General features: G+C 36.2%; 1 protein-coding gene across 4 annotated transcripts in view; it reads right to left on the bottom strand.

The window, feature by feature from the left end:
• Nucleotides 1–505: 505 nt before the first annotated feature.
• The window catches only part of TRPC3 (transient receptor potential cation channel subfamily C member 3), a 73,678-nt gene continuing 56,957 nt past the window's right edge, over nucleotides 506–17,226 (bottom strand). For 2 of the 4 annotated variants that reach the window (XM_047856205.1, XM_047856207.1), the window contains 2 exons: nucleotides 4,424–4,499; nucleotides 506–1,453 (listed from right to left, as the gene is read on the bottom strand). In XM_047856205.1, the coding sequence (XP_047712161.1) occupies nucleotides 1,311–1,453; nucleotides 4,424–4,499 (219 nt within the window). In that variant the 3' untranslated portion in view covers nucleotides 506–1,310. Of the gene's footprint in view, nucleotides 1,454–4,423; nucleotides 4,500–9,742; nucleotides 9,810–17,226 lie in introns of those variants that run through there. The other 2 variants (XM_047856206.1, XM_047856208.1) reach the window with 2 other exon arrangements.

Below are 17,226 nucleotides of genomic sequence, written 5' to 3'. Positions count from 1 at the left end.
AGTGAAGAGAATCCAGATAGGCATAACTCCATGAGACAAAACCTAGCTGGTAAAAAAAAAAATACTTTGTTTTATGGTCTGTGAAGAGATGAGGGAAATTACTGGCCTGTACCCCCATTCTTATTAAGGGGATGCATGAGGTGTTGTGGATATTACCAGTATTTAACTCACTTATAAAATAAAAATCAAATACAGATTCATCACCACCTATTTTGTATAGAAAGTGTAATTGAAATGCTTTGATAAGAAAAAGGATGTCAATCATTGTAAGCAATGATGGCAAGAGATGCCTCGAAGGGAAACGAAACATACCTGGTGAGGCTTGGATATGTGTTTCCAGGTAGACAGCCATTGCTTTTTCCTGGTTCTTCCCATAGACATACCCTCTAAAACTCAGAATGAAGCTAATGGGCAAGATATAAGTCAGTCATTGATATCTTATTTAGCATTAAAGCATCAGAGGCAGAAATTAGAAGGTTATAACAAAATAGCAACCTTGCATATCCTCTAACTAAAAAACTCACCTTCCCACTAAATAAATTCACGTTATTGAAAAACAACAAATGAAAATTTAAGACAGAAAGCAAAGAGTATATACTTTAGAAAAATCTTTAATGTGTTGTTTGGAACAATTCTATGAAACTTAAATATGTAATTATATTTTCTATTAACCCATTTCATTGTTAAATTCTTCATTTGGGGCTCAAAGATTCTAGGATTATGAGTGATGCCAAAAATTCTAAGAAAATCTTACCAAGTCATAGCCAGTTATAAAATTTCATGTTTCTATTTTTTTTTAAAAATGTCTTCAGCATTTGGACAACGGAAGGAATGCTACAGTGTGATGACCTTTTAATTTTTATTTGTATTTTGTTGGCAGTTCAGTTCAGTTGGGTTCAACATTTATTGAGCACCTACTATGTACCAGGCACTGTACTAGATGCTGGAGACACAAAGATGAATAAGACATGGTCCCTGTCCCCAAGGAGCTTATGGTCTCTTGGAGGCAAACAGGTAGTGCAAAGACATAGAGTTTATTCTAAAGTGGACGAAAATGTCAGTAATGTAATAATACTGGGCCTTTAAATACAGTGGCATGTCATTGTTTATAATGTCAAGGCAGACAATCAAGATGAAGACCATTTTCATGTGATAAAACAGTAAAATCATTAAGACATAACTTTTAAAGATTCACATGATAAAGGCAGTTAAAACTAAAAATTTACACCAGTTTTTCAAGTATTTCATACTTAGAAATATTATTGCCCACATTTGTGCTATAGTCAAAGCCATTATTCCAGGTTACTGAATCATTCACATCTCAGCATGCTAGGATTCAGTTTCTCACTGAGTTTATGAATCAGAACGGCTAATTCCTCAGTTGCTTGGCTCTTGTCCTCTAAAAGTTCATAACGAAGGCTGGAGATATCTTGTTTGATTTCTTTTAATTCACCTATAGTATTTGTATTAAAAAAAAACATATCATGGGTAATTTGCTCTTTGGATTTAGAAAAGAACAAAGAATGAATTCATACAATATGAACACATTTGCTTCATAAAGTCCAAGGTACTTTTTTCAATTTTTTTTCCTTCAAGATATTTAAGAAATATTAATCTTTAAAAATATACTGATCTTTGACAAAAGCTATAAAAATAGTCCAGCTATGTTTTCAGTAGTAGAACTCAAAGTGTTGTTCTGGGGCTCAATCACCTCTTAACACAGGGTGATTTTTCTGTTAACTGGTCTGCAATCGGGGTATCTCCATCCTGTCTATAGAGGGTCCCTTTGGTTCCCTCAGACCCATAAAGGTTGAAACCTATGTGGATTATCCCCCTTTGCTAGGATGGAAGAGAACCCTAGCAAAATGCAACTTAATTAAAGCTTAGTCAATCTATTTAACAGGCAAATACTCATATGAAACAACTAAATTTTATTTCAAGTTTGTGGAGTTGGGAAGAACATAAAGTGATTATTAAGGAAGGCAGTGGTAATGAACTTGGAGCCAAGGAAGGGTTTGTAAGACACAGAGAACCAATGTATAAGGAAGTAACAAGCAACGGTGAAATTAAGTTTAGATGTGAAACCACTAGCAATGTGTACATACATAAGAAACTCCATAGGAGACTTTTGGCTATTAAAACACAACTATACCCATAATTAAGCTTGGCAGTATTTTGATCATATGTGGACTGCAATTAAAAACTGGATTCTCTTGCAAATGATTATCATGTAGATAAGCCATTGACGTAGAAAGGTGAACTTTGGGGCAGAAATTTATCTTGAATCTATAAGAAGTGATTCTTCAAATCATTGGTATTTCAACAGCTTTTTATAATAGAATCACATGTAAAACATACCTTTAATGATATTCCCTGCTACCTTTATCATGGATTAAAGTATAATTTCTATGTTCTTATATATATGAAAGTCAGAACCTCTTTATCTTAAGGAATTCTATTTTTTAGGGCTACACATAAAACATTTTCAGATTCATTTTGTTTAGACCAAAAAAAAAAGTGCTTCTTCCTTTCCCATTTGGCAATATGATCTAATTTGAAATCACAAGGCCAGTCTTTGGTGAAATAAGTAGATTTTCACTCCATTAAGTATTACATTTGGACTATAAACCCAGTGGATCCCCTTTTGCATGCCTACTGCCATATCTTCCTTCCTTGTTTTTGACTTATGGGGAAACTATACTTTTATTTTATTTTATTTTATTTTATTTTATTTTATTTTATTTTATTTTATTTTATTTTATTTTATTTTTTTGAGAGAGAGCGAGAGAGAGAGAAAGAACGAGAGACAGCAGGGGAGGGACAGAAGAAGAGGATGAGAGAGAACCTTAAGCAGATCTCATTCCCAGCACAGAGCCCAAAGCAGGGCTCAATCTCACAACTATGGGACCATGACCAGAGCCAACATCAAGAGTTGGATGCTTGGGGCGCCTGGGTGGCGCAGTCGGTTAAGTGTCCGACTTCAACCAGGTCATGATCTCGCAGTCCGTGAGTTCGAGCCCCGCGTCGGGCTCTGGGCTGATGGCTCAGAGCCTGGAGCCTGTTTCCGATTCTGTGTCTCCCTCTCTCTCTGCCCCTCCCCCGTTCATGCTCTGTCTCTCTCTGTCCCAAAAAATAAATAAAAAAACGTTGAAAAAAAAATTAAAAAAAAAAAAAAAAGAGTTGGATGCTTAACCAGCTGAGCCACTCAGGTGCCCCAGAAGACTATACATTAAGTGTTACATGTAGTCTGCCAATACAGCAAACACAAATTACTCAGCCTCTTCAGAGTTCAGTCCCTTCATTTATTAATGACGCTGTTAAACTGCATGATACTTTAATTTGAACTTTGTTCAAAACTCCAAATTCTCACCAACTCATTTTCCTCTTCGGTGCAAGGACTTGGAAGATGCTCCTTGGTTTTAATGCTTTCAGCCATCCAATTCCCCAGATCACTTTGTTTTTGTACCCCTTCCCCCCAGGGAGGTTATTGCACAAATGATCAGATTTCCACTTTCTAGACTACAACCCCTTTCCAATCCTATCTCCCTGAGACAATTTCTAGGGCATCATGATTGGATTTTTGCTGATCCTCAATCACACATTCATAGACTTCTTTTCTACATACATGTATCATTGGACTGACTCAGATTTTCAAGGGATTCCTTGTGCTCATCAAGTAATGGCTTCAAAACCCATCACCAGTTTTATTTAGTTTAGCCCTTTCTCTCTTATCAGCACAGATAGAGATCATCTGGTGGCATCTCACTGGTGTTGTAAGCTACAGTTTCCATTTTTAAGGCAACTTATTTCTCCAAGTTTGATTTTTTTTTTTTTCCAACTCTGGGCCTGTGCTTTGACCCACCTAGCCTTTGGTGAAACATTTTTATAATCCAGACAGATGCCCTGCCTAGGATATATGTGGAAAAATAGGCACCATTAAGGAAGGAGCCAAGAAGAAAAGTGAAAGGCAAAAGAGAAACACTAGATGAGAGCAAGTTTTGTGTATAACAAAGCAAAGATTTTCCTGAAGAAATGTGGATTCTATTTGAGCCAAGCAGTCAATTATTTTATTGGAAAATAAATATTATTTTATTGGAAAAAGGTTAACACTCATGTGCACTCACTGAAAACAGAACTAAAACTACTGACTACCTTATATAATAGGGATTTAAAAGCTTCCAGAAAGAAGGCAGGTTTTACATTCTAAGAATCAGGGCATTCCGAGAAGAGATAAATGGTCTCTGAATGACATTTTAAATAACCATTCCTTTAAAAAGATAATTTTAGAAATTAACATAAGATTCTCCTGTCAATCTTGGCACTATTACCTGAGATTGGATTTTTAAAGTATCCTTCAATAACAAGTTTCCCAAGTTCATCAAGTTAGTTGCAAAAGAATGTTTCTCAAGTTGGAGATGCTTACCTTCATTAACTTCATCATTTTCCTTGTCCACTTGTGCTTTCAGAACATATCGCTTTATAAGTCTTTTCATTATCTGCTGTTGATCAAAAAGAAATGATTATATCACCAATGATACATATAAGTAACCCAGATCCTATTCTCCAAAGAGTCGCACAGTACCTGTAAAGCAAACACAACTTAGGAGAGAGAGATTTTATATAACTATTTACAGAAGATTCACCCAGATTCCACAACTTAATGGTTTTTCACCTTCTACTGAGACTTACTTCATAATCCACAAACATTCTCCCATATCCCTAGGAATGGAAGATGCTATATAAAAAAAAAAGTTAAGTTGGAAGATTTCAATTCATGGTTTCTCTTTCAACTGATGATTTCTCTTTAAGATGTGCTGATACTATATTATCACCTATACTACCTTATTTTCTCACTGTCAAATATATGTTCGACAGAGAAAAATTGGAAAATACAGAAAAGAACAAAAGAAATAAACAAAAATCATCAATTGTTCTACTATCCAAAGATAATCATTGTTGTTATTTTGGTGTATGTCTCTTTAAATTCTGTATACATACTAATTACCACATGTATATTTTATATTTTCTAAATACCATATATTCTGTTATATTGTGTGCTTTCCTCTCATAGAAATATATATTTTGAGTATATTTCAATCTAAATAAATTCTCTTATAGGATAATTGTTTACCCATAATAAGAAAATAAAATTGGAGCCCTACTTCATACCATGTACACAAAAATTAATTCCAGATGCATCTTAAATGTGAAAGACAAAGCTTTTAAATCCTTTAAAATAAAGCATAAGAAAATATATTTATAAATTCAGTGTAGATCTGGGTGTTTTTAAAACAAGATTTAAAAATTCCAAGTATAATAGAAGAGACTGATAAATTCAACTTTATTAAAATTAAAACTTCATTAAAAGTTCTGTTTATAAAGATACTATAAAAAAGTAAAAAAGAAAGTCACAAGTTGAAAGAAAATATTGGCAATACCTATAACTGATAAAGAATTAAATTTGGATCTAAAATATGTGACTTTGAGTAAGAAAAACTCAAATAACCCAATAGAAAAAAGAGCAAAGACAAACAGACATTGCACAGAAATGGAAACAAGAATGGTCAGTAGGCCTATAAAACAATTTCAAATTCTTTTCTTGGGGAAATACAAATTACAATTAAAAGGAGACACAATTACACATCTGCACAGGGAAAAGATTAATACATCTCATAATGCCAAATGTTGGAAAGAATATGCATCAATGGGGACTTTTACACTTTACTGGCATGAGTATAGATAGACCATTTGGAAAAGCAATTTGGCATTATCTTTTAAAGCTGAATACTCACATACCCTTTCACCCAGAAAGTCCACTCTTTGATACAGAGCCTGGAAAAACTTTACACATGTGGACCAAGAGACATAAACAAAAATGTTTAAAGCAACCTTGTCCAAAATAGCAAATAAAAGTCTGGAAACAGTCTAAACAAACATCAACAGGAGAATAGACAAATGGTGGTATGTTACACAATGTAATGTCATTGTGTTCACTAACGAAATTAAATAATGAAATTAGCCATAGCCACACACAGCAGTATGGATGAATCTTAGAAGCATAAATGTTGAATGAAAAATTCAATTTGCAGACTTCACAAAATATGAAACTATTCTTAAAAAGCTCAAGAACAAGTATATCTATATAATGCTTGGTAGGAATATTTGCATTATGTAGCAAGTCTATATTTGAAAAGAAAACAAAAGCAAGAGGCTGAGAAACCCAAACTTCAAGTTAGCGATTACCTCTTAGGTGGAGGCAAAGGGCGGGCCAGAGAGAAGCAACGAAGTAGAGGCCATGGATAGATAATGTTATCATTCTTAGGCAGGTGGTAGTTTCCATAGGTGTACATGTAATTTTAACTTATGTGTTATACACATTCTTGTGCATATATCAAATATCACATTAAAAAATAAAGAAAAGAGGGGGAAGGCCTGAACTGAAATGAAAATATAGTAGGAATAGAAAATCTGTCTTAATTTTTAGGAAGTGGAAATTATGAACCTAAGTGACCCATTAGATGCCAAGCTCAAGAAAAGGATAAATCTAGGAATATTCACAATGTCTGTCTCAAAGAACAACAGATCAAGAGAGAACCTATGTTATTGAAAAGGAAAAATCCATTTTACCAATCACAGTAAAATATAAAACCTATTGAAATCTGTGAATGTAGACTTTAGGGCAGACTCACAGCCACGTGGATCTTGGCCTGGATTTGCTCATTCCTTCACCAAACATTTATTGAGAGCCAACTCTGTGCCAGGTACTGTACTAAATGCTAGGCATGCAATAGTGAACACAACTCCTACTAATAAAGTTTCAATGGAACAATTCACTATGATGGGTGAACATATCAGGGATCTAATTTAGTTTAGGGGACAGCAGAGTTGATTCCTATAAAAAGAAAATACAAAGAAATGTGTATCAGTTAAAAGCAGCTTGAAAGGTGGTAATACAAATCAGCAGGAAAGAAAAGACTATTCAACAAATAGTATTGATACAAGAACTATCCTTATGGGAAAATTAAAATTAGATCTCTATACCTCATACACCATAAACAAAAAAGTTTTTAAAGAGTCAAATAGACAAAAGATCTAAATGTGAAAAGCAAAATTTTGAAAAGAATAGGGAAATAGTTATTGAAAAAGCTAAAGGAAGGGCATCTGGGTGTCTCAGTTGGTTGAGTATCTGACTCTTGATTTCAGCTCAGGACATGATCTCATGGTTCATGGGTTCAAGCCCCATGTAGGGTTCTGCACTGACAGTGCAGTGCCTGCTTGGGATTCTCTCTATCCCTCTCTCTCTGCCCTTCCCCCCTTATGCTCTCTCTCTTGAAATAAGTAAATAAACTTAAAATAAAAAGGAAAAAGCTAAAAGAAAGGATGAGCTATAAGGAAAAGATTAATAAATCTGACTATATTAAGACATTTAAAAACTTTTATGCAAGAAAATACCAATGAAATGCAACCTTATGTCAAATGGTATTTTTCCGGTTGTCCTGGAATTGTTGATAAATCCAAAACTGATGAGAAGGGATACTAAGTACTCCATGGTCTAAGACCAAGCTGTCACTAGCAATTGGTACCAGCCACCTCTCATTAAGACTTACTGAGAATTGCTAGACCAGTACTTACCACCAACTTCCTTCTCACCCCACATAAGTAAGAGGACAGAGACATGGGAGGGATCATGGACTTCTGGAGAGGTTATTCTTTTTCCTGGGTGGAAGGGAGGTGGTACACCTCCACTTCCCAGAAGCTAAGGAGGGTGGAAAGCCAAGGCAATCACTCATAAAGATTAGAGTTGCCTAAACAAAAGGCCTGGTATCTTGCTTTCAATTAAATGTCTATTCTGGCAAACTTGCTGACCTGCTCCTGGCAATTAAGTCAGGGGGAAAAAAGAACTGAGATGAGAGAGGAACAGCCTTTGGGTCAACCTGTATTCTCATTATTTGGCAAAAGGATAAATTTCCACTATATTGGGTGGAAGGCAAGAAGACATCTCAGTGGGAAAGGATTCAATAAATGGGGCTGGGATGATGCGCTATCCTTTTGGAAAAGGTGAAAATTAGATGTGAACCTTAAATCAGAGTCAGATCTCTGCTTCAGGAGCTGTGCAAAAGGAAAGTAGCTTACATGGCCTTTTCAAACCCTCTAAACATGCCCCCAACCCAGTTAGAGAGAGGCAGCACATGGGTGTCTGCCACAGTCAGGATGTTAAAACTTGGTCAACATTAGAGCAGTAGTGACCAACAAGAAAGAAACTTCACCACAGTGAGCTCAAATGAAAAGATGCCTGCCCTCTGGCTTCTTCTTCCCATTCCAAATAGCAGAGGATTAGCACCTTGATGAGCTAGCAGGGGGAGATATGTACAAAGTAGACCACAGCCTTTCTCCGCTAGAGACATGGAAACGTTTATGCTAAAAAAAATAAGAAGAGCTTTAGATTTGATTTGAAGATTTATACATCAAAATAAACTTAACTGTCTCTTTAATTACAAAAATGAGACTTTCTAATAACCAAGTCACTGGAATGTTCTGGAATCTTGACCAGATGTTGTAAAGGGATCCTCCATTCAATGGAAAAGAAGAGTTCAAAATAGGACAGTTAGTGGAAAATTATTGAAAACAAAGTCATTTTATGTGGGTTAAGACTCCTTAATGAACCCATTACACAAAGTTAAAAGACAAACCAAAAAGTGAGAGAAGTTGTTGGCAAAACACATCAACAAAGAATCAGTAAGGAGAATATTACAGAATTTTGACAAGTCAGTAAGACAAATGGCAAAGTAGAATTAGGCAAAGGAATTCAAATTCACAAAAAAGGAAATCTGAATGACCAACAAACATAGGAAAAGATGTTCAATCTCACTAGCACTCAGAGAAGAGTGAATTAATAAATTCACACCTATGAGTTTAGCAAACAGTTTTTCTCTTGAAAAAAATTCAAATCTAAAGAAAAGTTGAAAGTAAAATGAATTCACATATACCCTTCACCTAGATTCACCAATGTTAGAAATTTGCTACATTGCTTAATCTCACTCTCTGTATTATTATTTTGCTAAAGCATTTGAAAATAATTCTGAGACATCGTGTCCCTTTATCCCTAAATACATCGACGAGTATTCCCAAAGAACAAGAATATTCTCTTATATAACCATGCTACAATGATCAAACTTCAAAAAAATTAACAAGGGAGCAAAAACCATTTAATACATAATCCAGACTTTGTTTCATTTTCCAGGAACAACACTGCTTTTAGATGTTACGTATCTTTAGTCTTCTTTAATCTGGAATAGTTCCTTGTCCTTTGTTTTTCATGATGCTAACATTTTTGAAGATGTACAGGGCAGCTATTTTTAGTAGGCAAAATTTTGAAAATCTGTTAATATCAAGTCGTTCTGAGAACAATGAGAAACTCTCATACCCTGTTGCTGGAAATATAAACTGATAGAACTATTCTCAGGTATATAATCCATAAAAAACACAAATGCATAAAAGGAGACATTTACTAAGATGTTCACTACAGCATTATTTATAATACTCAAAAATGGAAAATAAGCTAAATATTCATACAATGGATTATACTGTAGCAGTGAGAATAGAAAACAAGATACACACATATTAACATAGATCATTCTCAAAAGCATAAAGTGGAAAAAAAGCAGAATATGTAGTATATTATTAATTTATGTATATTTCAAAAACACATAAAACCAGTCCATAAAGGTATGAGTGTACTCACGTAAGTAATAAATATATAGAAGAAAACATGGCAAGAACTTGCATGAACTTCAGTATAGTGAAGATAGCTGGGGAGAGATAAAGGCTATTGTAATAGAGTAGGTAGGGGAATTTTGTTGTATCAAAAAATCCTTACAAAAAAGGTCCAAAAAGAATACTGTAAAATGTTAACATTTATTAAATCAAGATGGTAGTGGCATAGATGTCTAACAGGATATTTGTGGTACCATTCTGTGTTAGAAATAGTTCATAATTAAAATTCAAAATCTAATAAAATCAAAACTACTAAAGGGGATTCTGGTTGGCTCAGCTGGTTGAGCATCCTACTATTGATTTCATCTCAGGCCATGATCTCATGCTTGTGGATTGAGCACTGCGGCAGGCTCTCCATGCTGGGCATGGAGTCTGCTTGGGATTCTCTCTCTCTCTCTTTCTCTGTCCCTCCCCTGTTCTATCAAAACAAAACAAAACAAAACAAAAACAAAAACAAAACCCCAAGAAACAAAAAACCAAAAACAACCAAAAAAAAAAACAAAACAAAACCCAACAACATACAACTACTAAAATATTCTTCTGAGTAGGTTTTTTGTGTTTGTGGTTTTTTTTCTTTTAGAGAGAGAGAGGGCACAAGTGAGTGAGGGTAGAGAGAGAGTGGGAGAGAGAGAGAATCCCACAAGGGAAGACAGAGAGAGAGAGAGAGAGAGAGAGAGAGAGAGAGAGAGAGAGAAAGTAGGACTCGTGCTCACCAGAAGTGGGGCTCAAGCTAAACCGGTGGGGGACTCAAACTCATGAGCTATGAGATCATGACCTGAGCCGAAGTCAGATGTTTAACTACCTGAGCCACCCAGGCATCCCCTAAGTAGAGGTGCCTATCAAATTGATGTGCCTCACCAGCCTGGGCATTCATTCCATCTTCAGCAGCAACAGCCCTTAATTATAATAAATAAACAAATATTTTTCACTTCTACAAAGCTGTAAAAACTTTAGTTAATATAAATAGAGAATAATTCAGAGCTTATAAGGGTCTTGTTTAGAACCATTCAGGAATATGTTATTTAGAAATCTTACCTCCACAAAAAAATAAGATTGCTTAAAGGGAGACAGAATGGGTTCAGAATTTAAAAAAATCTCTTAATATGAACACATGTCTTTAATAGCTGAGTGAACTTAAGGTACTTAACAACCTCTCTAAGCTTCCAGTTACTCATATAAAATATGGGAGGGGGTAATAAAAACTTATAGGTTGTACAGATTAAACAATAAAATGCATCTGAAAGTAGAATTTCCGCTTAGAAGACGTTAGTTCTTGCTAGTATTATTTATAAAGATAAAATTTGAAGACTAAAATATTGCTACCCACATTCTCTAGTATAATAACCTATAAAATATTTAACGTTATCCAAAACTATGCTTAGAAAAAGTCTATGACTTCAGCTCAGGCCATGATCTCAAGGTTCCTGAGTTCAGGTCCTGCATTGGGCTCTGTGCTGACAGCTTGGAGCCTAGAGCCTGCTTCAGATTCTTTGTCTGCCTCCCCCACTTGTGCGCACTCTCTCTCTCTCTCTCTCTCTCTCTCAAAAACAAACATTTAAAAAAAAGAAAAGAAAAACAATCTATGAAAATTTATATTTATTTCCAGAAAGGAAGAGGAAAGTACAATATTTTAAAAATTAAAATGAGTTCAGCTTCCCTAGAAACACCGTGTACAAAGTTACTCAGATTACACTCCCCATTGAAGGGAAAATAGGTACATATATTACTAGGGAAAATTGTGGTTATAGGCTTAAATTTTTCCCCTCCAAAATCTGGTGTGTTTAAAGCTTTCCATTTATCCCACAAAAAAATTCATTTTTTAAAAATTTGCATCTTAATATTAATAGCTTAAATATATTTATATCTACCACTGTACTAAATTTGAGCTTCTCTATAAGGCAAGAAGATACCTGATGTTGGATTGAAATTAGTTTCTCCACACATGACACTACCTGGTAATAGTTCATCCTTTAGTTCATATTGGAAAGATAATTCATGAATTCCAAAATGATGTGTAGTTCAGACAAGGGACAAAGGTTAGCTATTTCCATTCTATTAGGTAGCTTGTCCAGTGAACCCAAGGCAGTACTGTGTAGCAGTTAAAAAAGTGGGTTGCAAGGGCAAATTGCCTGGATTTGAGTTGCTAACTACATTATTTACAAGCTGTGGAACCTTGGTGACTTAGTCTGCATAATGGAAATGTTAGAATCTACATGGTAAAAGAGATAATACAGGTAAATTACATAGTAGGTGCTCAATTAGTATAACTATTACGCTCTCATTATCATGTATATTTCTATAAGCAAATCTTGATTAACCAATATTAATAATGCTTAATAATACTTTGGCAAGGATCATAAAACTCATATGTGGCAAGTAAAATTACCATTGTAAATATTACCTTTAAATTTTCAACTGATTCCTTAATCAAAGCCAGTACCCAAAACAAAGTTGACCATTAACAAACTCATTATTTTTCCCTCTTGGTCAAGTTACTAACTAATGGAATAGAAGTCCACAGTCCACAAACCTCCAGGAATTATCCAAATTTCTTGGTATGATCCTGTGAATTACTCCTTAAGGTAGACATTGTGACTTTTGTAGAGTAGATCACAGATTTTCTCTATCCAGGGTGTTGAAAGCCTAGATGGTAGTTACCTTAAAAATTATCTCTTGCAAACAAACCTCAGTTCATTTTTTAAACCTTCATTAAGACTGGGAGAAGGACTGAAATGTGGGTAGTTGGATATATGGGTATGTCCCTCACTCCCAAAAGGCATCAAACCTTTTCTTTTCAGTTGCTTATTTTTCACTAATTCAAATTCAACTAACACCTGTGAAGAACTCCTTCAGGTACTTTTACATTCATTTTCTCATTTAATCCTACAGAGAAGCCAAATTTGACTGTCCATGAGTATTCCATAATATGAATATTAGAAATCTATAAAGTATGACTGTAAGGTAAGACTAATATGAACAAATACAAAGAACTCAGAAGTAGAGAGTAGAATTTGAGAGAGGAAAGGGACCTTGGAAGTCATGTGTTTTTCATATTTTCATACCACTCATTGTGAGACATCCTGATCCATCACCATTGCACAGCCTCTGAATAAACATCTGTGATTCAGAGCCTGTTACTCTTTCCAGACAGCTGGTTTAATCTATTTTTAGACAACTGTAGCAGTTAAAAAACAATTCTGTTGTATTGCATCAAATCTGCTTCCTTATACCTTCTAACCACTAGTCAAAGTTCTGTTCTTTAGAGAAATAGAGACTAGAATTGCTTCTACTTGATGGGTTTTTAAATATCCCCCTTCTATGGGTTTCCCAAGGTTCTTATACCATTTTATTTACATTTCACCTATGCCACATTTCACAGGGTTGTGTGAATGTTCATCTATTTTTCTTTCCTTCCCACCTCAATCTTGAAATTTCACTCGAGGGGAGAGATCCTTGAAGGCATGGACTGTATCTTTGTATCCTTATTACCAAGGACCATGCATAATAGTGGGAGTCTGTAATGTGCCATCAACCTCATTATGAATGAAGCTTAATGTGAATGTCTCATATTGCCTCCTTTAGAGAAAAATGCCATGTGCCTCCAGTAAAACCAAGCCACCTATGGTAGCCTTAGTGGTTCGGACTAGGGACAATCATGTGGGCCAAAGACAGTATAACACTACATTGGTGAAAGGAGTTCCCAAGCTAAAGAAGGTAGTTAAAGCAGAGCTGCTACAAGAGACACCAGAGAGAATAGGACCCAAGCACCTACAACCTTGTGTCTGTGGAGTCTTAGAAAAAATTCCCATTTCTTAAAGTCACTTTAGCATATCCATGTACCTTTAACTTGAACTTTTCATGAGCAGAATTCAATCACAGCTATCCCTCCAAGTCCTTATGTTCTCCAGAAAAAATCATCTCTAGTTTTGTAACATAACAAAAAAATATCTACACACATAACAAAAATGACCTCAGCACACTATTAATAATTAATGTTAATATAAATAACACTGTAATTGATCAAAGTATTTTTGAAACTCTTCCTCTGTTATACTTTGAGGCAAACTTGAGTCTCTCTACTTTTGAAGTAATTGTTTTGGAGAGGAAACACTCCTTTGGATGTAAAACACATAAGGTGCAGCTGGCAACAGCCATGTGTTTTTTTGAAGATGGATACGACTATTTTTGAAAAAAAAGTAGTCACGTGGCACTAAGTCTTATTAATAAGGTGAATAATTATCTGAGTTTAATAATGAAAATGAAGCAATTTTTGTATCTTATAAACTTATTATAAAAGTAATTCTTTAGTGATATTCCAAAAATGTTCTGAATTGTGGTAGCACCATTAGATTTAGAGTATCCCAAAAGGTCACCACTTTGAAGAAAATAATCCCCATTTAGCAGATTAAGATCTGGGATTTCTTTAAGTAAGTCATATATTATAATTACACTGCATGAAACAAGAATTCATTAAACTAAAACCAATTGTTATCACTCATGGAATCCATAGTAAAGAGATTTTATCTAAATATAATCAAGGCATTTATATGAAATTTGATTCATCTGTGAAGTTTGATAGCTGATTTAAATCTTTTTTCTCAGAGTTTGTTTTTATACTATCAATTTTGGAGCACCACAGAGTATCATGCTACAGACAGGGAATTCTTCTCCTTATAAAATATGAAATGTACGGCATTCTGGAGCCTCTAGGCAGCATAGCAAAGATCACCTCATATAGAAGCAGAACAGTTTTCAGACACAAGAAGATTGAATTTGACAATAAATTTGGGAATTTCCCCCACTTCTTCTAAATCATTCAAAAGCAACAAGGAGAACAAGAAACAGAAACACAAACTCCTGTGATACATCCATACTCTTCTTTAGAAATGTCATATGAAAAATCAAATGAGGGTGTGAGGAAATGCCAAAGGCAGACATTCATGGCTGAGAACTTCCCTTGACCTTTTGACACAAAATCGAGAGAAGTTTGGAATAGAAGAGTGAAGGAGAAATTATAAAGGAAATCCATATTTGCTAGATGTATTTCGTGAGGTGGAGAGGAAGAATATGCCTTGCAACTGACTAGTCTTGTATTGCTATTTTCTGTTAGGGAAACATAAAGAAAAAATGAACTCACAAATACAATCCTGTGCCCATAGGAAAATTCTATTAGCTGCGAAGGAGGATCTGGAATTCTCTAATACCACTCCAACCTCCTGAAAGCTGCTGATTCAAGAACTTACTTCATTTAAAGCTGAGTACAGATTGGGAGTTAAGACGGCAGATACTAGGAGGACTCTATGCTAGCCTCATCCCTTGAACACAGCTAGATAATATATGTCCAATTATTCGGACACCTAGGAAATCAATCTGAGGACTGAGAGAACAAACTCACAGCTAGAAGGAGAAAAGAGGCCACATCGTGGAAGGTGGGAAGTGCAGAGACATGATTGGGGTAGAAAAGAATTGCTGGTGCTGTGGAGGGGAAGGAACCTGGATCAGGGAGACAGGAGAGAAAGAGAGAAAAAGAATAGGACACAGGGCACTGCACAAGAAAAAATACTTCCCCAAAACCATTGGGGAAATGGGAACGGGGAAAATGAAAAGAGCTGATTATCGCAAGTTTTTACAAAGAGTGGAGCTCAAAGTCTGAAGTTTCAGAAATCTGCACCATAGCTGGGTGGAGCCTGGTGGGCATAGAGGGGTTCCTGTGCAGGAGAGAAGAGGACCGAGAGTGGACAGCATGGTCTGAGGATCCCCTGCATCACACTGGGAGAGACAGTTCCCTTCTTGGAATGCATTTGGGAGAGGTGGCACTGCCTCTCAGAGGACAAAAGAGCGGTCAGGCACCAGTGAGCTGCCCCGTTCACTAGCATACAAGCAAAGACTCCTGCTGAGGACAGCTAACATGGACACCAGCTTTTTGCTGCACTTTACCATAAACTCCAAGCCCCTGTGCCTTCGTGTAACAGCCCTCTGGGGACAAACTGTCGCCAGCCCCAGCGTGGCAAGACCCTCCTCGAGAGGATCAGCGGCATTTGGTCCCCAAAATTTGGAGTTTTGAAACCCAGCCAGCTGAGATAAAATACAGGAGTGGGAAGATGGCTCAGACACAGACAGGGTGAAGGCAAGGGATCTGAGGGATGCCTGGTACACACAAAAGGAAATTGTTCACTCTTCTGTGAGGGTTTCCTGAGAAGTGGCAGGCACAAACTCCCCTCTCTGGTGTCAAGAGAGCAGGTTGGTGCCATTTTTCTCCCCCACATCAGCCCAGACAGGCTACAGTGATCAGCACAGCACCCACAGTGGAGGTTTCAGCTGCTTACACCAATGCCCTCCCTCTTGCACTCTGTAGGTTCTTTTTTTTTACTAGAGCAAGTGTCCCTGAGATTCAGAGCAGTAGGGAGCCCCTCTCCCAGAAGATGAGCACAAATCTCCTGCATGCACCAAGTCTACTGACCATACAGTGCTGCAATTTCAGCCCTAGGGCAAAGAGGATCTAGCCTCTTTTAACAAGAGGAGTAAAACACACCTAGTTAAAACGCACGACACAGTAGACAAGGTCCAAACAAGTCCCCACTACAGGCAAGGACAAACTCTACAGAGGACTGACCTGAGGGAAACAGCAGCCAAAACACAACAGCAGCATGCACACAGAATATATCAGAAATACTTCCTGAAGCACCAGGCCCTAGACAGCATATGACCTCTTCTTAATATAGCCATTACTTTCAGGAGTAGGAAACATAACAGGCTTTCCTAACGCACAGAAGACAGAGACCTAGAAAAAATGCCAAGACAGAGGAGTTCATCCCAAAAGAAAGAACAAGAAGAGATCACAGCCAGGGATCTATGCCTGTACCTGAATTTAAAACAACAATCATAAAGATACTAGGTTGGTTTGAGAAAAGCATAGAAGACACCAAGGAGTCCCTTACCACAGAAATCAAAGACTTAAAACTGATCAGGCTGAAATTAAAAATGCTAACTGAAATGCAAAACTGACTAGATATGATGACCACAAGGATGGAAGAATCAGAAGAACAAATAGGCTATACAGAAGATAAAATTATGGAAAATAATGACGCTGATAAGAAGAAGGAAAAAAATATTAGGTTACAAATGTAGACTTAGGGAATTCATCAATTCCATAAAGTTTAGTAACATCCATATCATAGGAGTCCCAGAAAAAGAGAGGGAAAAAGGAGAAGGTTTATTTGTGCAAATTAAACCTGAAAACTTCCCTAATCTGGGGAAGCAAATGGGCATCCAAATCCAGGAGGCACAGAGAACTCCCATCAAAATCAACAAAAGCAGGCCAATACCAAGACATATCATAGTAAAATGTGCCAAATAGATATAAGGAAAGAATCCTGAAAGCAGAGAGGGAAAAGAAATCCCTAGCCTAGAAGGGATGACAAATAAGGTTAGCAGAAGGTCTCTTCACAAAAA

Source organism: Prionailurus viverrinus, chromosome B1, assembly GCF_022837055.1.
Source record: "Prionailurus viverrinus isolate Anna chromosome B1, UM_Priviv_1.0, whole genome shotgun sequence".
NCBI lineage: Eukaryota > Metazoa > Chordata > Mammalia > Carnivora > Felidae > Prionailurus > Prionailurus viverrinus.
The sequence above is the reverse complement of the archived record's forward strand: the minus strand, read 5'-3'. Positions and strand labels throughout refer to the sequence as shown.